Source organism: Mustela erminea, chromosome 7 (assembly GCF_009829155.1).
Source record: "Mustela erminea isolate mMusErm1 chromosome 7, mMusErm1.Pri, whole genome shotgun sequence".
NCBI lineage: Eukaryota > Metazoa > Chordata > Mammalia > Carnivora > Mustelidae > Mustela > Mustela erminea.
In genome coordinates, this window is record NC_045620.1 from 12153569 (window position 1) to 12172717 (window position 19149).

The 19149-nt window shown below is 56.8% G+C and overlaps 1 protein-coding gene across 2 annotated transcripts in view; it reads left to right on the forward strand.

Moving 5' to 3' along the window:
* PREX1 (phosphatidylinositol-3,4,5-trisphosphate dependent Rac exchange factor 1) overlaps positions 1-16335 on the forward strand; it is a 176228-nt gene extending 159893 nt beyond the window's left edge. For both annotated transcript variants that reach the window (XM_032350412.1, XM_032350413.1), the window contains 11 exons: positions 491-619; positions 2490-2531; positions 3603-3823; positions 6561-6660; positions 8419-8562; positions 8660-8774; positions 10603-10669; positions 11701-11873; positions 13379-13481; positions 13738-13805; positions 14672-16335. In XM_032350412.1, the coding sequence (XP_032206303.1) occupies positions 491-619; positions 2490-2531; positions 3603-3823; positions 6561-6660; positions 8419-8562; positions 8660-8774; positions 10603-10669; positions 11701-11873; positions 13379-13481; positions 13738-13805; positions 14672-14714 (1205 nt within the window). In that variant the 3' untranslated portion in view covers positions 14715-16335. The remainder of the gene's footprint in view (positions 1-490; positions 620-2489; positions 2532-3602; positions 3824-6560; positions 6661-8418; positions 8563-8659; positions 8775-10602; positions 10670-11700; positions 11874-13378; positions 13482-13737; positions 13806-14671) is intronic.
* Positions 16336-19149: the final 2814 nt, after the last annotated feature.

The window sequence follows — 19149 nt, forward strand, 5'->3', positions numbered from 1 at the left end:
GATTGATTTGTGATGTCTGCATTGGATTGGTTATAACTGAGAAGCTGCAGGCTCAGACTAGAGGGAAGGAATGTGGAGATTGATTAGTGATGTCTGCCACAAGTGCAGTACTATGAATCAGTAGCATACTTCCCACGGATTTGTCTTCCATGGACCAGTTAATTCTAAAGAGTCCTGCCAGCATCCTTTCTTTTTTATTTCTTAAAGATATTCATTTATTTGACAGAGAGATCACAAGTAGGCAGAGAGGCAGGCAGAGAGAGAGGAGGAATCAGGCTCCCTGCTGAGCAGAAAGCCCAATGTGGGGCTTGATCCCAGGACCCTGAGATCATGACCTAAGCCAAAGGCAGAGGCTTTAACCCACTGAGCCACCCAGGCAGCCCCTGCCAGCATCCTTGATCTAGGATCCTGAGCTTTGGAATCTGGTGATGGGCTAGAGGCATTTGTGCCATCATTCTTCAAAGCTACCTCTCTCACTTTCCTGCCCCAGAGTTCAAACAGAAAGAAGAGTGTACAATCCGTGGCCGGAGCTTGATCCAGATCAGCATCCAGGAGGACCCTTGGAACCTTCCCAACTCCATCAAGACCCTGGTGGACAACATTCAGAGATACGTGGAAGGTGAGTTGATCAGGGAAGGATGTTCTGTGGCCTTCGGTTCTTGATGTGGGATGTAGAAAGATCAGGAATGGGTCTGTCTCATGTCCCATGTCTGTCCATGCCCAGGGGAACAAGGAGAGCGGGTGCCCCTTTCTCAGCTGAGTGTCCTGCCCTCGGCATGGCCCTGGGCCTTGTATGACCTGGGAACTGCTGATCCTGGGTGCCTGGGGCTTCCTTGCAGGCAGGAGGCTGAGAAGGCCGAACTGGTTTTTCCTTCTCTGGCTCCGAAATGATGGATTTAATTCAATTCCTTTTATTTGTTATTAAGGTCATAAGCTGGGGGCCCACAGGTAGGTTTGGATACTGTAGCATTAAATGTGAATCCACTGCCAGTATTTATAATCCAAGAAGTCACATAAAAATCTAGATTTCTAGGAGTGACTTAGTTAAGCATCTGGCTCTTGGCTTCGGCTCAGGTCGTGATCTCAGGGTCATGAGATTGAGTCCTGTATAGGGCTCCTTGCTGAGCATGGAGCCTGCTTGGGATTCTCTCTCCCTGCCCCCAACCACTCACATGCTCTCTCTTTCTCAAAAAAAAAAAAAAAAAAGTAGCTTTCCGACTGCTCTCGAACAGTCAGAAGATCTGGCAGGTAATAGGCCTGCAGTCCCACATTCACTTCCAGCTAGAGAGGGGGGCCGAGGGTGCTGTCCGGATCCCTCCACTCCGCAGTCCTCCCTGCTGCCTGCTGTGTGCCTCAGACTTCTGATGTGATCTCTTCGGTCCTTGGCGGTGTTTGAGCCTGGGCCTCCTGGGTTGGAGAAACCCCAGGCCAGCAGGACATGTGTAGGCCTCATGGCCGCCCGCCCTGGGAAGAGCAGCCTCTGATTTGGAAGTCTGCGTTGGCCCCGAGCCATCCCGTTTTCCAAACTACAGTCAGTTAAGAGCACGGATTCTGCAGCCGGATCACTGAGTTTCAGCTCTCCCACGCCGGGCTGCTTGGTTTCGGCAGGTTCTTTGATCTCTCTCTGCCTTCACACCTTCACGTGTAAAATGGGCTCATCGGGCCGCCTCAGTCCCATGTGCCACGACGGTGTGGCACACGGGAAGCCGTCAGGAAGTGGGTGCCCCGCGGTAGTAACAGTGGCTGTTACTCCCACGCCAGCCTGCGCCTCAGGTCTCTCCAGGACAGCAAGGCTTCAAGAGGCTGACTCCGAGGGCCTGTCTGAGTTTCCTTGTGAGCCCCTACTGGGCCCAAGAGCCTCTTTCTGCAGGAAAGAGAGGATGTGAGGCCCGTCTCTGGAAGGTCTGGGCTTTGTCCACGGGTGTGCCAGGCCGTGGCTATGTGGGATGTGTACAAGGACCCGAGGACATGCCTGTGCATATGTCCACGTGTGAGTGTGGGCCCGCGCCTGGGCTCTGGCCCACAAGTCGGAGGGGCCGGCTTCAGTCTCTTTGGTGGGCACATGGAAACACTTGGGGTTCCGTTGCCTGGATGTCTGGGGTTCCTAGAATTCATCCGGTATTCAACGGAAGCTTCCTTAGCACAGCAGGTGTGTGCTGGGGGAAGGGGGCACTTTGCTGTGGGGGGTTCCGAGCGCCTGAGCCATGGGGAGCGCCCAGCTACATGGTACCCCCACTTTTTTTTTTTTTTTTTAAAGATTCTATTTATTTATTAGAGACAGAGACAGATCACAGCTGGGGAGGAGGGGCAGAGAGAGAAGCAGACTCTCCACTGAGCAGGGAGCTTGACGTGGGGCTGGATCCCAGGACCCCAGGATCATGACCTGAGCCGAAGGCTGACGCTCAGCCGACTGAGCCACCGAGGAGCTCCTGCACCGCCCCTTCTGCGGACTCCTCTCAGCCTGTCTTTTCTCTGCCTTCTCCTTCCAGATGGGAAGAACCAGCTGCTCCTGGCCTTGCTGAAATGCACAGGTGAGGCCTTTGACGGGGCAGTGTCTGTGATTGGCACCTACCAGTGTGTCCAGGAGAGGCTGTCCTGGCCGGGGCTTTCTTGATTGCAGTCCAGGGAGACTTCTTCTGCCGGCCAAGGTCAACTTTCCCATGGTCATTGGGGCCCGCATGGGGAAGGTAACATCACGGCCTCTGGCCCTCTAAGAACCGTTTAGACCTCATTTCTGACTCTTGTCTCCAGGGGACAAGTCTTAGGGCCCTGGAGCCAAGAGCCCTGGCTCTTGCCATCTTTTGGGCCTGGGTGGATCTTGATGGAGGCACAGGATAGAGGGTGATGAGGAGGGAGGCTCCTTGCCTGTCCTCAGCTCCAGCCTGGGACTCCCTGCCCAGCAGACAGGGGGAAGAAGAAAGGGCCGATGGTGGGCTGGAGGTGGGGAGGGGGGGTTGGAGGTGTTCTCTGTCCCTCCCTTCTGAGGAGGGCAGCTAAAATAGGATCTAGTTCAACATCAGACACTGAAAACCAGTTGGCAGAAGCCAGTATCAAAAGTAATCTTTCCCAGAATATTGGGACCGTGTACAATGGATTGATTGAAATCGGCCAGTTCTGCAAACCACGTCTAGAGCAGGGCCAGGGAAATTGGCGGGGCATGGGCGGTGGCAGGGGGCCGGAAGGACGAAGGTGGACTTCTCAGAAACAGAGAAAATGGTAGCGTGCACGGAGCTTGGCAGACATGCTTGGTGTCCTTGTCATCCCCCGTCAAGGCCAAGAAATCCCGTAACACATGGAGGAACAGCTGAGGGGAAGGGTTTTGGGAAAGCCTTAGGAGAATGAAAAAGTTTTTGTTGTTGTTTTTTGAATAAGCAGATGGATCATTGAGAGAATTAAGTCTGTTGGCAAATTGGCTTGTTTTCAGAGAATTGGATTTTGTGAACTTGGCTTTGGTTGGCTGGGCTTAATTAACTTCTGGCCAGCCGGCCTCCGAGGGTCTGGTGGGAGGTTGGTTTCGGGGGCCCCGGGCTTTGGGGCGGGGGAGCCCGCGGCTGGCACCAGAGCGCCCAGCCCAGCAGGGCCTGTCTCCGGCCTCCCTCCAGACACCGAGCTGCAGCTGCGGCGGGACGCCGTCTTCTGCCAGGCCCTGGTGGCCGCCGTGTGCACCTTCTCCGAGCAGCTGCTGGCGGCCCTCAGCTTCCGCTACAACAACAACGGCGAGTACGAGGACAGCAGCCGGGACGCCAGCCGCAAGTGGCTGGAGCAGGTGGCGGCCACCGGCGTCCTTCTGCACTGCCAGTCCCTGCTGTCGCCAGCTGCCGTGGTGAGTGAGGGGGCCAGGAGGCGCCTCTCCGGGACAGGGTACGGGACAGCCCGTGGTTGCTCGCTCAGGCTTGCACACACCTGTCATTCAGTCAGCATTTATTGAGCACTGACTGTATGCCATCATTATAGGCACGGGGATCCCATGGTGAACAGAACAGTGTCCTTGTAGTCAGGAATCTTCTATCCGTGTGTGTGTGTGTGTGTGTGTGTGTGTGTGTGTGTGTGTAGGGGGAGGGAGAGGTGTAAATAAGGAAAATCGATGGTATAGACCAGTGGTTCTCTGCCAGGGCAGTTTTATCTCTGAGGAGACACGTCATGATGTCTGGATATATTTGAGATGGTCACAGCTGAGGGCAGAGGTGGATGCTGCTGGTGGTTGGTGAATGAGGTTGAGGTTGCTGCTAACATTCTACAGGGTCCAGGGTGCCCTTCCCCAACAGATTGTTCTCTGGTCCCAAATGTCAACAGGGCCCCTTTTGAGGAACCCTCATATATAGTGAGGAAGGCTAAGGAGGGAAGCAGGTGAGAGTGTCTGAGGTGGCAGCCACTGAAAGTTTTGATAAGGTGGCCAACGAAGCCCTCACTGAGAAGTTGACATCTGACTGAAGAACTGAAGGAGGGGAGGGAGGGAGCCATGAGGATATTGGGGAGGAATTTTCCAGGCAGAAAGCACAGCAGGTGCAAAGGCCCTGAGGCAGGAGCCTGCATGTCTGAGAAACAAGGTACCCCATGTGGCTGGAGCAGAGTGAACCAGGGGAGGGTGGGGGAGGCGAGTCCTAATAAGAATTCTCTGCCTCACATTGTGCAGGGTCTTGCAGGCTGTGGTAGGGGCGTTGGCTGTTACTCTGTGTGGTGGTAAGCCCTGGGAAGGTTTTGAGTAGAGGACGGAACAGGGTCTGACTTCTCCACTGAACCAGTCACCCGTGTTGCTGGGTGGGGTTGAGACTACTGAAGAGCAAGAGGGCACTGGGAGGTTGGAGAGCAGACTTTGGCAGTAATCAGGCAAATAGCATCTCATTTAATCCTCTCCGTAGCCCTGAGATGGGTCCTTTCCAGCCCACATTTTAAGGATGAGAACCCTGAGGCCCAGGGACTCAGGTTGGAACCCTGGGAGTCTGACTCTCCCTGGGTAACCCCTGGGAGTCCTGCTTTCTCTGCATCTCCTCTTATCTCTGACTGCCCTGTCCATCTACTCTCAGGGCTCAGAATCCAGTGGGTTCCTCTGTCAGCCCCAGGGAGGCAGAGCCAAGGCCTCGGCCATTGGGGGCGCTGGTGCCCAGAGCTGACGTCCCCAGAAGTGCAGCACACAGTGGACCTTGCTCTATGCTCTTTGCTCGTCCATATCCACCCCGTGTGCTGGTTGCTGGAGCTCCCCCCACCTCTGCAGCTCCGAGCCTCCTAGACATTGTCCCAGGCCAAGCTGGAAGCCCCAGGCTGCTGGCCAGATGGGGAAGTGTGGCCGTGGCGCGCCCTCTGCTGGCCAGTGTTGACTGTGGCTGTCTGCCAGGCGGGAGATGGGGGCTTCATTTGGTTTCTGGGAAAGGCCGCTGGAACACTCAGCTCTCACTGTGCTCTTCCCAGATGAGGACGTGGGACCTGGTGCATCATTTCATCAGCCGCCACGGTGTGCCAGGCTTTGAGCTGGGAGTTATGGGTCTGAAGCTCACTTTCTAGCAGGGGTTGAGAGTGGGGAGAAGAAGCGGCCTGAGCAGAGGGGATAGGGGAAGCAGTGGGGATGGAAAGAAGGGGAGTTCTGCAGAAGATGGAATGGGGCTGAGTATCTTCGGGCTCAGTGGTCAGAGCCCGCTTCTCTGAGGACATTTGAACTAAAACCTGGGTAGCACACAGCTGGTGTGGTGAATGGTCTGAGGAAGATTGTGTGCTGGGCAAAGGGAACAGCATGTGCGAAGGCTCTGAGCAGAGGCCAGTGTGGCCAGAGACTAGCAGGTTGGGGGGATTTGGGGATCAGGTTAGCCACGTCTGTAGGGCTTGGGACTGTTCTAGAAACAGAGGGAGGACTCAGAGGCTTTGAGGCAGGTGGGAGATAGAGTTCAAATTAAGTTTTTGGAAGCTAACTCGTAGTCACAGGGGAACCTAGGCCTGGTAAACCCTCAGCTTCCCTGCGCTCCCTGCGTCTCCAGGGTTGTCCCTGTCTGCGCTTTGCTCAGGGCAAGGGTCGCAGAAGGAGACCTGCAGAGAGGCAGGTGTGGTCCTTGTAGTTGGGGAGCTGAGGAGGGTGGGGGGAGTGGGTGGGTCAGGGGAAGGTTTTGGTGGCGGGGCCAGCAGGACCTGGGGATGGTCTGTACATTCCCATGAGGGGACAGAGGTGAGGGGACAGAGCTGCTGAGGAGTCCTTAAAGGGTTAGGTCTTGGGCACCGGGCCAGTGCTGGTGCGCTTTGCTGCTGGAGGTGCGTGAGAGGGGAAATGGGGACTTTTGTTGGGTGTGTTGGGTTTGAAATGGCTAAGAAGGGTCAGTGCACATTGGAACAGAGATGGGTTCTGACCTTGGGAGGCACAACATGATCCAGGAGCAAATGTGATTTCATATCCAGCCCTGGGCAGCCCAGCACAGGACCTTGTGCCTGGTAGGCCCACCGCCTGGTGTGTTACCTGGGGTCGAATCACAGCATCTCTAAGTGAAATCCCCGGGTAGGGTCGAATCACAGCATCTCTAAGTGAAATCCCCGGGTAGGGACGGCATCTGAAGCTCTTCCACCCTGTCTCCCTCCTGCAGAAGGAGGAACGGACCATGCTGGAGGACATCTGGGTGACCCTGTCAGAGCTGGACAATGTCACCTTTTCCTTTAAGCAGCTGGATGAGAACTATGTGGCCAGTGAGTGATTCTTACCACCCCGACCATGAGAGGTGGTGTTCTGGGATGGAGGGGACTTGCTTTGGGGCCGCCCTGCCACCAGGGTGTCCAAGGTTAAATTGGGATCTAGCACTTTCAGACCTCTTGCTCCCAACATGAGTCTCAAGGCTGAACCTTGGAGCAAGTAGGGAAAAGAGAGATTCTTTCTGTATAAACACAGCCATCTGCAACAACTCTTAGAAGGCAATAAGAGCCAATACCCAATTCTTATTAAAATTCTACGAGAAGCCCTTCTTTGGAGTGAAGACTTGTGAAGACTTCCTAAGGGTTTATACCATAATTTTCTTCCTCTCCTCCTCCCTCCCCCCCACCTACTCTTTCACCTGTCCAACCCCCATCCATCCATCCGTCCATTCCTCCATCCGTCCATCCATCCCGTCTACTTACCTATTCATCCATCCATCCACCTGTTCATTTCATCTCTTTCTCCATCTATCCATCCGTCTATCTATCTATCCATCCATCCACCCATCCATCCACCCATCTACCCACCTGTCCACCCGTCCACCAGTCCGTCCGTTCTGCCCGTCCATCCGTCCATCCATCCATCCATCCCATCCACCTCTCCATCTATCTGTCTGTCCGTCCAACCATCCATCCATCCCATCTACCTATCCATCCACCCACCTGTCCACCAGTCCGTCTGTCCGTCCATCCATCCATCCATCCATCCATCCGTCCATCCATCCCATCCACCTGTCTGTCCATCCGTCCATCTGTCCATGCATCCATCCATCCCATCTACCTATCCATCCACCCACCTGTCCACCAGTCCGTCTGTCCATCCGTCCATCCATCCATCCATCCATCCATCCCATCCACCTGTCCGTCCATCCGTGCATCCATCCATCCATCCATCTGTCCATCCATCCCATCCACCTGTCTGTCCATCCGTCCATCCATCCATCCATCTGTCCATCCATCCCATCCACCTGTCTGTCCATCCGTCCATCTGTCCATGCATCCATCCATCCCATCTACTTATCCATCCATCCATCCATCCATCCATGAACCAACGTCCACCTCCTTGGGGGTAACACCATCCGTTCAGAATGCACTGACTAGAGTCTAGAGGGACAACAGGTGTCTTCTCGGGTACCAGCTGGAACCGGCTGCCTGGCTGTAGACAGATGTGGGCTCAGGGGCAGCTATTGACTGGTTAGTGGTTTTTGCTGTGGGTGCAGGATGGGGTGCGCGTGCCGTAGTTTCGCCACCCCTGCCGCAGGCTCTCCTGTACGGGTGTAAATAAGCTGCGGGTCCTATTCGAGGACAGATTTTGCCAGGTAGAGGCCCTGGGCTACCAGGTGAGGGGTATAAGGAACGTGGTGATGCCCTGAAGGCACGACTGCCCGGTGGGGCAGAATCGGCGCTGGGTCCAAGAATGAAGTGGTGGAAACTAGGACCTACTGAAGGAGATGAAAAGTCAGAGCTGCTCTCCTGAGTGCGGGAGGCCGGGGCTGTCCGAGGCTAGCCCTGGCGGGTGGGAAGACGGGGAAGGCTGACCAGTGCTCTGGGGTGGGCAGACGGGCAAGTCCTGGGATGCCTCTCTGAAGGCAGGGGGGGATTCTGAGGCTGCTCCTTTGAGGGGGTGAGAACAGGGAGGCCCCGGAACGCCATCTGGGGGTCTGAAGGCAGGGGTGAAGCTGCCCTGGTGACGGGGGGCAGGGCTCCCTTCTGGCCTAGGTGGTGAGCCCCCCACCCTGCCGTGTCCTCCCACAGACACCAGCGTCTTCTACCACATTGAGGGCAGTCGGCAGGCGCTGAGGGTCGTCTTCTACCTCGACAGCTACCACTTCTCCAAGCTGCCCTCCCGCCTGGAGGGCGGAGCCAGCCTGAGGCTGCACACCGTGCTCTTCACCAGAGGTGAGCTGGGGGGCGCCCAGTGGGGCCCACCGGCATGGCCAACGCCTCTGAGCACACTGGGACCCAAACACCTGCCCTCCCCCGTCTTCCCTCACAGCACTGGAGAATGTGGAGGGCCCGCCTCCTCCAGGCAGCCAGGCTGCGGAAGATTTGCAGCAGGAGATCAACGCCCAGTCCCTGGAGAAGGTTCAGCAGTATTACCGCAAACTCAGGTAGCTGCACGGGCTATGTGTTGGGGACGGGAGTGTGGACACGGCCATGGCAGGGCGGACGTTAGCATGTGTGGGAGTGGCCTTTCCTTAAGCTCCTGCTCTGTGCCAGCCCCTCTGTGTACACAGCCTCGTCACATCCTTCCAGTGGTCGTAGGAGGCCGTTCTGACCCACTTCGCAGATGAGAAAACTGAGGCCCCGAGGGCATACCCAGCTGGCCCAGGGTCCCACAGGGAGTTGGTGGCTGAGCTGAGCTTTGAACTGGCTCTGTTTGGCTCCAAAGCAGATTTTTCTAATTGAGAGGAGCTGCCTGTTTGGTTCAGTGTGGGGGAGGGACCTGGGCCAGGGGCTCTGGGATTCTTGATCCTGGAGGGTTAGGGAGGAACGGAGGGTGGTCCCCAGGGCCTTGGCCCTGCCCAGAAGAGGATCTCCAGAGAGAAGTGGAGGGCAGGGACCACCTCTGCCAGAAGGAAGCCTCAGGCCCAGGAAGGCAGCTCCCACTCCCCGCCCTCAGCCCAGCCCCTTCCTACCCCTGCCCCGCCTTCTTACCCCGTGGAGAAGGGAGGCTGCAGCTCAGATCAGGGTTTTGGGGTGTGTAAGGGCTTTACTGTTTTGGGGTCTGGCTTTACCATTTGGAAATGGGAGAATGGTGCCTTCATTAGTTTGGAAAATATTCATTATCTGGAAAATATCCAGCTGTATTTTTAAAACTGGTGTCTCACTGAATTGATCGATGCCATCAATCCGTCCTGTGCCCTTTGTGGAATGTTTTAATTTTTTTTTAAAGATTTTATTTATTTATGGCAGAGAGATCGTGAAAGAGGGAACACAAGCAGGGGAAAGTAGAGGGAGAAGCAGATTTCCCGCTGAGGAAGGAGCCTGATATGGAACACGATCCCAGGACGCTGGGATCATGACCTGAGCTGAAGGCAGATGCTTAACGACTGAGCCACCCAGGCGCCCCAATTGTGGCATATTTTAAATGTTGCCTCTGAGAGCGTTCCCTCATCCATCCTTCCTTTATTCAGCACACGCTAAATGAGAGCTTTTGTGGGCCAGGCTCTGTTCTGGGTGCTTGCCCCGGAGTCAGCAGTGGCCAAGCAGAGCCTCTCCTTCGTGGGATGCAGATCCAGAGTGGCAGTTGCCCTGCTTTGTCAATAAAGCTTTATTAGCACCGAGCCGTGTTTGCTTGCACAGGTACTGATAGCAGCCGCTGAGAGCATCTTGATAGAGACCGTCTGGTCCATTAAATATTTACTGTTCTACCCTTTACAGAAAAAATTGAGCTGAGCCCTATTTTCAGAGGAGGAGGAATGAGCAATAAGCCGATAGACAAAGAGCACTGTAACGTGTCCAGTGGTGACAAGTGCTGCTCAGAGGAAAGGTCCACTAGGACAAGGGGACAGATAGTGGGGAGGTTCGGTGCTGATTCAGATGACAGGCAGGGAGAGGTGGCATTTGAGGAGTACCTGGGGGTAACCCAGGAGTCCCCTTGTCATCCCCCTCCCCCCTCCCGCTGTTGGAGGACTAGGGACCCCCTCCTGTTGGAGGCCTAGAGGACACCTCCCCTCTTCCACTGTTGGAGGACTAAGGTACCCCCTCACCCCTCCTGCTGTTGGAGGACTAGGGGACCCCTCCCCCCACTGTTGGAGGACTAGGGGACCCCCTGCCCCCCCACTATTTGAGGACTAGGGGACTCCCTTCCCCCTCCCACTGTTGGGGGACTCGGGGCTGTGGACAGGGAGAGCAGTGCTAGGCTCCCTCAGAGAGAATCGCTGGAGGAGCAGAGGGCAGCGGCCACCACACCCTCACCCCATCTTTCTCTTCCAGGGCATTTTACCTGGAACGGTCCAACCTGCCCACGGACGCCAGCACCACGGCGGTGAAGATAGACCAGGTGTGCCCCACTTTCCCTCACCACTCCCGCCGCAGAGCTGGGACGGAGCTGGGGGCTGTTGGGGTCCCGATGCAGCCAATGGAGCCCGGGGTCCCACCCCAGCCGGAATCCTGGCAGAGAATCCACTGAGGCCTGTGGAGTCCCTCCTCCAGGAATATCCCTCCTGGGAGAACCCCTTCTCCGGCAGGAATTCCAGCTTCTTCCCCACCGGCTTTGGAATTCCTGTCATGGTTTCCCCCCAGCCGGGGCCCACGCACCTGAGCCTTCCCGCTCCGCCCCATTCACCCAAGCTTACCTCCGAAGCAGCAGTCTACGCCAGATGTGGCCACGCGGTGTTCTTTTCGTTTGATCGGGATTAGTTGCCAACACTTGAAAATCAAAAGGTTTCCAATGAAATGGGGGCTTCTCGCTTTTCTGGAGGAGCGGAGGGATCCGGCTGTTGGGGGCCCTCGTCCCCACGTGGCACAGGTGGCTTTCCAGGTGTGCGTGCTCCAGGCCCTCCACCCTTTCCCAGGCTCAGGCAGGTCTTCAATTTGACAGTGCTCTGGGGGTCCTGGTCTCGGGACTAGAGGCTGGGGCTCCCAGAGAAGCGGTGGGCACAGCCTCTGAAAGTTTGTAGTCTGCTTGGCAGAATCATTAGACGACAGAGAATTGGCCGACCACCATGTAATGCCTGCACGGGGGATTGAGGAAAGCTGAAGGCCCGGGTTGGGGGTGGGTACAGGGCGGGTGGTTCTTCCCGGGAAAGCCCTGTTTGGAGAGGACAGGAGGGGCCACCTCTCTCAGGCTTCGCTGGGTGCGCTCCGGGCAGGTGGAAGGTTAGGTCTGAAATGCGGCGTAAACACTGGATACCAGCTTGCGGGCCAGTGGGAGCTACAGATGGTCCTTGGGCGTGGGTTGTGGAAGGTTGACTGGGCTGTAGCCCCGGGAGAGGTGAGCCAGGAGCACAGCTGCAACAACACGGCTGGACGGGGAGGAAGGCGGGGGGGGGGGGCTCCGCGGAACGTCCGGTGTGCGCGCCCCCCCCGCAGCTGATACGCCCCATCAACGCCCTGGACGAGCTCTGCCGCCTCATGAAGTCCTTCGTCCACCCCAAGCCTGGTGCCAGCGGGAGCTTGGGCGCCGGCCTCATCCCCATCTCCTCTGAGCTCTGCTACCGCCTGGGCGCTTGCCAGATCGCTATGTGTGGCACGGGCATGCAGAGGTGAGCTGCTGTGACGTCGGGCCAGGACCGGGCTGGACGGGCTCCTGGGAGCTTTGGGGCCCAGGACAGGGAGGCAGGAGTCTGGGTTTGAATCCTAGTTCTGGCACTGCCGGTTGAGCCCAGTCGCCGCCTGGGCCCGCCCTCGGCCTCCATTTGGGGAAGTGGGACTGTGGGAGTAGGAGGTCCCAGGAGGCCTGTGGAACTGCCTGGCTCCCTGACTCTGGGGTTGGTGTCAGTGAGAGTGTGTGCGGTGTGGTTCTGCTTGACTCCGGTCAGCATGAGCTCACTCCTCTCCACTGGGGCCTCTGTGTCCCTCTGGACACCCTCCCCCTCTCTGCCCTTCGTCCCCGCTGCTGATCCCCTGGTGGAGGGTCAGCCTTCTCCGATTGGCCTTCCCCGACTTCCTGATTCAGCACCACACCCTCTCCGCACCCCACCGGTTGCCCTACTCGGTTCCTCGGCAGCCGCCCTGCCACCCCACCTATGAAGCGCTTGGCTCGTGGGTTCATTTATTCCCAGTCACCTCCCAGTGTCGGCCACCTCTGTGAGCCTAGGGACTCGCTCTCTTTCTCTGTCTGCCCTACCCTGGCACTGAACAGCACTTGGCACACAGCAGGTGCTCAATAAATGCTTGTTGAGAATGCTTACTGTGCACGAGGCACCGTTGTTTAGGGATTGACTCATCTCTTCATAGCAAGCCAGTCAGTGTGTGTGGGCATTTCCAGGCGCTTCCGTGAAGGGCCATTTTGGCCCCGCAGGGGACCCTGGGCAATGTCTGGAGGTATTTCTGATGGTCGCGATGAAGAGAAGAGGGTCCTTTTGGCATCTAGTGGTCAGAGGCCAGAGATGCTGCTAGAACATCCTACCAAACACAGGACAGGCCCCTACCCTCCCCCCGCCCCCGTCAGTAGTGCCCTAGGAACGGTCTACCCTTGTCTCAAGGTCAAGGAGACCAAGGCTGCTGACGTCCCAAGGGTCACAGAGTCATTCTGTGGCTGAGACTTGAAACCACGAGGTCTGGCTGCAGAGCCCATGTTCTAGAGTTGTTAGAACAGATGGGAGGGTTGATTACATGGGTCCGTGTCCAGCCTTGCTAGCAAGCTGGCAGGCATTAGGGCGGTCACTTCATTTATTCCTTCAACAAAAATACTTACCCAGCACCTCTCCCGAGCTGTCCCACTGGGAATATCAGAAACAGGCTAAGGAAAGCTCCCGCCGTGTGGTGCTGACGTATCAGGGGGTGCCCAGAGTAAAGCAGTAAAATGCCTACTGTGTGCAGGGTGCCGGCTGCTGGGAGGAAGGAGGGGCAGGTGTGGGGTGTAGACAAGAGGGAAAGGGGTGGTGCGGGGTGCTCTCAGGGAGAAGCCGCCGGGGAGGGGGCGGCGCATCCAGCAGTTACCTAGGGGCAGGAGGGGCTGTTCTTGGGGCCTGGGGCGGGGGGAGAGGGCAGGGCACGGCATGAGGCCCGCCCGGCAGTGATGGTCCCTCCCGCCCCACCCCTGCAGGAGCACCTTGAGTGTCTCCCTGGAGCAGGCGGCCATCTTGGCTCGGAGCCACGGGTTGCTGCCCAAGTGCATCATGCAGGCCACGGACATCATGCGGAAGCAGGTGAGGCGGCCCCCCTGCCGGGGGCTCTCCGGGGCCTCGTGGGCTGGGGACACAGGGGGTTCTGAGCACCACGTGGGTGGTCTGGGTGGTCACCAGCCCCAGACTTGGACCTTCTCCTGATCTGCTGGGGTCCCGGGTTTCAGCTTCTGGGGCCTCCGGTTACTCCCCACAATCCACTCACCCACCCGCACCGACATGCTTGCCCCCGAACTCGGTGTAGAAGCAGGTTCTGGGTCTCATGGTTCTTTCTCCCCAGGGCCCCAGGGTGGAGATTCTGGCCAAAAATCTCCGAGTCAAGGATCAGATGCCCCAGGGTGCACCGCGGTGAGTGGCTGCTGTCCCCCCACAGCCCCCCAAAAAGGCCAGGGCCTGGGCTTGGTATGAAAGTCCTGGCCTCACACCAGGCAGCCCCTGTGGTGTTCCTGTGGGGTTTCACCTCTCATTTATGGGGCCCACTGTGGGGAGTGACGAGTACCACTCCAGGCACCGTCTTCCTTCTTTACCAAACAACCCTGTGAGCCTTCTCTCCAGGTGACTGGTGGGGACACTGAGGCATAGAGAGGTTAAGTGTCTTGTCCTAGGTCATACAACTAGTAGATGGCAGAGCTGGGATCCTGGCAGACTGTGGAGCCCAGGGGCCGAGCTCCCTACCACTGGGCTGCCTTGCTCCTCTGTCCTGCCCCTGTCCCCACAGCAGCTTCCTAGCTGGTCCCTGTGCCATCCTTTTCCTGACAGCAGAGCTGGCAAGTCTCTCCTGAGAACCATGAGTGGCTCCGTCTTCCTTGCATATGAAGCTCAGAACCTTGCCACTGTAGACGTTAGGGAAACCTGGGCTGTCCATGGGGTGCTGGAGAGGTGTCCAGGGTCTGTTAAATGAAAGGAACTCCAGGGGCTGAGCGCTGGGTCTGGTCTGCCATTCAGTGTGGAAGACTGCAGCCCCCTGTCGTGTACCCATACCCCCCTCCCCATGTATCTGAAGGCCCAGACACGCTCGTGCAGGTGTATCTGTGTTCGCAAACCCAGCGCCGGGCTGGAGCGGGCCAGACCGCCGGGGGAAGGCATGCGCAGCCTGGATGCATTTCACATACATCTTCTTATACTTTTTGGGTTTTGTTTTCTGCGTGGGGATTATGTGTTCAAAACAACGGCCTGCCCGGCTGTGCCTCATCCTCTCTCCCTCTTTCCGCCAGGCTCTACCGCCTCTGCCAGCCACCGGTGGACGGAGACCTCTGAATGGGCTGATACAGCTGCCTGGTGCTCGGCTGCGCCCTCTGGAGCCGGGGCTTCGGAAGGCCCAGGGGGCCGCGCTGCCCTCCAGAGCTGGCCGAGGCTTCTTCCTGCTCTAGGACCCGCCCGCCTTCTCCATCCCCTCCTGTGAGGACCAGCGGTGCCCCCACTCTTGGAGGAGACGGTCGACTGGCTCTGGGCCGGCCTATTCCCCACGCTTCTGCCAGAAGCCCGAGGGGTGCTGGGGACCCACAGAGCTAGCTGATGGGTGCGGCCAGGACCTGGGCTCCTACCCACAAGTCCCCGAGACACAGGGGAGAAGTCACGGGCGCTGGAGCTGGAGGCCTGCGGACCCAGCTGCCTCAGGATGGCTCAACCTGCACTTTTGAAACCCCTGGTTTCCTTCTAAGTCCACATTCCAGGCGACACACATGTCTCTCTCACCTTAGCTTCCCATTCACCCCTAACCCTGTACTAACCCGCTTGGTGGACTCGGGAAAGCCGGGCCTCTGCCGGGAAAGACCGAGGGACAGGGCACAGCCCCTGGCACCAAGAGGAAACTCAAAAGCCACACCAGCTTCCCACATGACCGCCATCGAACTCAAGCCATCAGCCCTGGGTGCGAGATTTGCTCCGACTTTATTTATATGGCGTGAAATCTCTATGGTTTATTTTGGGGTTTTTATGTTGTTGGTGTTGTCGAGATCCCTCCCCCCCAACTCCGGGTTGTGTGATTATATATTTGACATTTTAAATTTCAGAGAAAGGTATATTGTCTAACAGGGGACCAACATAAGGTAGTGTTGACGACTTCCCACTTCTACTAAAAAGAGAAAAACTAAATTATTGAAAATACAAAAAATGTATTTCATCTTTTTTTTTAATATTAGGGTCTTACAGTATCACTTATAGGTATTGACGATGATTCCTTTTCCCACCCACCTCCATTCCCCAGCAGTTGGTCAGTGTCCGCATGAATGACTTTGTTCTCTTCGGACTTCGGGCTGCAAGGGTTGGAGCCTGGAGGGGGTCGAACCGCCCACCTGAGACGCTGCCCCGCACAGGTGTCTATCCTGCAGGGAGGAGGACACTGGGAAACGTGGGGTGGTGGCTTCTGTAACTTATTGTTTTGATGTGAGCCCAGTGCAGGGCATTTGGGACTTCTCAGCCGGCCAGAGAGACAGGGAGCCAGCCTGGTCACCACCTGGGCACGGGGACCCACACTGGGATCTCCTTAGCAGTTTGCCCCCTCTAGCTTCTGTGGGCCAGCAGGGAAGCATCCTAGCTGAGGTAGCGGGGGGAGGGGGAGGGTTTCTACACTTGTCTGGTGGCTGAGGTCGGGAATGGATTCCCCACTGCCCCGGAGGCTTGAAGCCCCACCAGCATCTTGGCCCCCTGGGCCTCCCTCTCTTGCCACTGTGGCCTAGGTTGCAAGAGATGGGCTTGTTGCTGGACACAGGTGACACAGATACAAACGAAGTCTTGCTTTAGCCTACTGGTGGGAGATGGAGAGGAGCCCCCAAGAACAAGGACCTTGTGCACTGGTTTACTTTAAAATGTACAGATCTCATTAAATTCATGATAGATTTTTTTTATTATTATTAAAAGTCAGTTTATAATACAAAGATCCTGATCTGTGGAGGGTTCCTTTGGGGGCTGCCCCCGGTGGGCCGGGGCGGCCAGCGACACGGGTGCAGTGAGCTCCTGCTCTGAAGGCCGCAGTGGGACAGGGACGGTTCCCATCGATACTGTCCTAGTCCCTGAGCCAGCGACGCCTGCAGTGACGTCACCACTCGGAACCTGCTTCTTCCTCCAAAATGGGGGCAGTAGATGAGTCCTCCTGCAGGGGAAGATGGGTGAGGACTCCCTGAGGTCGCACCGTGGGCTCGTGGCTCTCGCATGCAGGCAAAGAATGGTCTTTCTATTGCGTTCTCCTTTCTGAGCTCCCCTTTCACCGCAATGGTGGAACATGGGACTATTTTCCCAGGCATTCCTGGGCTCCTCCTGGGTGTCATGCCAGGGGTCCCAGTCATACTTGTACCCAGGGGCCAGGATAGGTCAGAGCGATGCCACCGAACTACCCTCCGCTCCAGCCTGCAAGGACCCACCAGGGTCTGGGATGGGGCCGGAGAGCAGTTCTGCTCAGCACGTGGGCTGGTTCCCGGCCAATCAGAATGCAGGCTGCTTGCTGCAAGCGGGCCAATCAGAATAGACGCGAGCGCAGACTCTGCGCACGCGCACCTGGATTTGTCACCTGCCCGGGCCGGGACCAACTAACCAGCCAGAAAAATCTCATTCCCGGGACCGGTTTGGAGCTGCAGCCCAGTCTTGCTGGGCTTGTTCTAGTCCTGCCTCTCTGCCTCCTTCCCACCTCCCCCCAACCCCCTTTCCTCTTCCCTCCTTCCTGTCTTTCCTTCTTCCCATGCTCTGGAAGAGGCTGACAGGGATGAAACCCCCCTGGGGGTGCCCTCCTCCTGAAGCCTGCCACCCCTGGGAACGCCCTGAGCCGTGAGGTCTCCACGCTGCTTTCAGACCAGCGCTCCTTCTTTTAGTCTCTTCTCCGTCCAAGCTAACCCGCCCCAGAGCGCATTCTCTCAAGGGCTGGATTGGGTCCTTCCTGGAGAGATGCCATCGTGCCTTCCAGCGACAGGTTTCAAAGCCTCCATCCTGTAGCAGTTGGGAATGGGTCCTGGTGGGATCTGAGGCGCAGTGACGGGCTGATTGTTCAGAATTATCTGCTGCCCGTGTTTGGATCCAGGGAATGACCTTCTGAGGGGAGGGCTGGGACCTCAGTCTCTATTTGGGGTCAACACGGGCGATTTGATGCCTTCTTCAGGCAGGCGCTTGTATTCTGCCTGTTCGATGCCTGGGGACCAGAACCGAGAGGAATGAAATCTCAGGCAGTGATAGAGACAGCTTTGGTTTGGAGCGGGGAGGTAGGGTCTCTGTGGCCTTGAGCAAGTCACATACAGAGCTTTGTCTGCAAACTGTGTGTGTGTGGGGGGTGTGCGGTGGGGGACAGGTCCTGGTTTTGTCTTAGGAAGGCCTTTTTCTTTTCTTTCTTTCTTTTTTAAAAAAAGATTTTATTTATTTATTTCACACAGAGAGAGAGATCACAAGTAGGCAGAGAGGCAGGCAGAGAAGAGGAAGCAGGCTCCCTGCCAAGCAGAGAGCCCGATGCGGGACTCTATCCCAGAACCCCAGTATTGTGACCTGAGCCGATGGTAGAGGCTTTAACCCACTGAGCCACCCAGGCACCCCAGGAAGCCCTTTTTTACTGTACAAAATGGAGCACCATGCACTGCCCAGAGCAAAGGGGCATTTTATGGGAGATCTCCAGCTGGTGGCCCGCAGGTTGAAACTTGGTAATAGATGTGGGTTTTGTTTTTGGGTTTTCATAATTTTGAATTAGACCCTTGAGAATCAGCAGATTTCACTTCCAAATTCTGATGTATTGTTTCTTGTGAAAATTCAGAAGTTCTAGTCCCACTGGCCCACATCTCTGCCCGGCCATGTGTGGCGGTGGCTGAGGAGGGCCGCTAACTTTGGGCAAGGTGCCAGCTCTCCCGTCCCCCGCAGCCCCACCTGGCCCAGCACATTCCTTTACCTGAACTTCTCAGCTCTGGGCTGGCCTTGCTCAGGCAAGCCTGGCCAGTGTCTGCCTCATAACTGTCCAGTTCCTTGGCTCTGGAGTCACCATGGTGATGGGGGCTGAGGAAGGACCAGGTGACCGGGATGGGTGGGCCAGTCAATGATCATCAAGGGGAGGGCAAAACCCTGTAGCTGACGAGTCTCTTGAACCTCCCAGCTGGGCTTCCAGAATCCCTGTGAGCCTTGGTTTCTTCCAACTGTCAAATGGAATGGACTCTGAAATGGCCTCTTGGTGTGGATGGTGTCAGGGGCCACTCAGGGAGCCAAAGTTGGGATGGGCTGTGCTGGCCACTTTATGATTTTATCTAAATTTAAATGTCTGCATATTTGCCACGTTCCTTTCCCACCTTTCCTTTCTCAAGAACAGGAGCCATATCCATCCTGCATGCTGTGTCCCCAGTGTCCAGCCCAGTGCTGGGCATCAGTGAGCCACGGCTAAATAAGAGAAGGGTCACGACTGTCAGAGCCAGGATCCCATGCCACAGCTGCCTGCGGCCAAAGATCATGTCTCTAACCGTGTGCTCTGCGCCTGGCTTTGTTCTGGGGCCAGAATGGATTGTGGAGGGCTGTGAGGATCTGGCCGGAGACCTTTGAAGTCGAATAACTTCAGCCTTCCCCCTGGATCTGGGCCTTCTGTGCTTGCTGAATGCCCTCTCCTGAGAGGTCACCACCTCTCTTGGAGCCTCAGTTTCCTTCTCTGAGAAACGGAGAGGTTTACCCACCTGACTGTGTTGTTGGGAGACCAAGGGTCTCCAGGGTTCCCAAATTTGACTTCCAGGGTATAAATGTG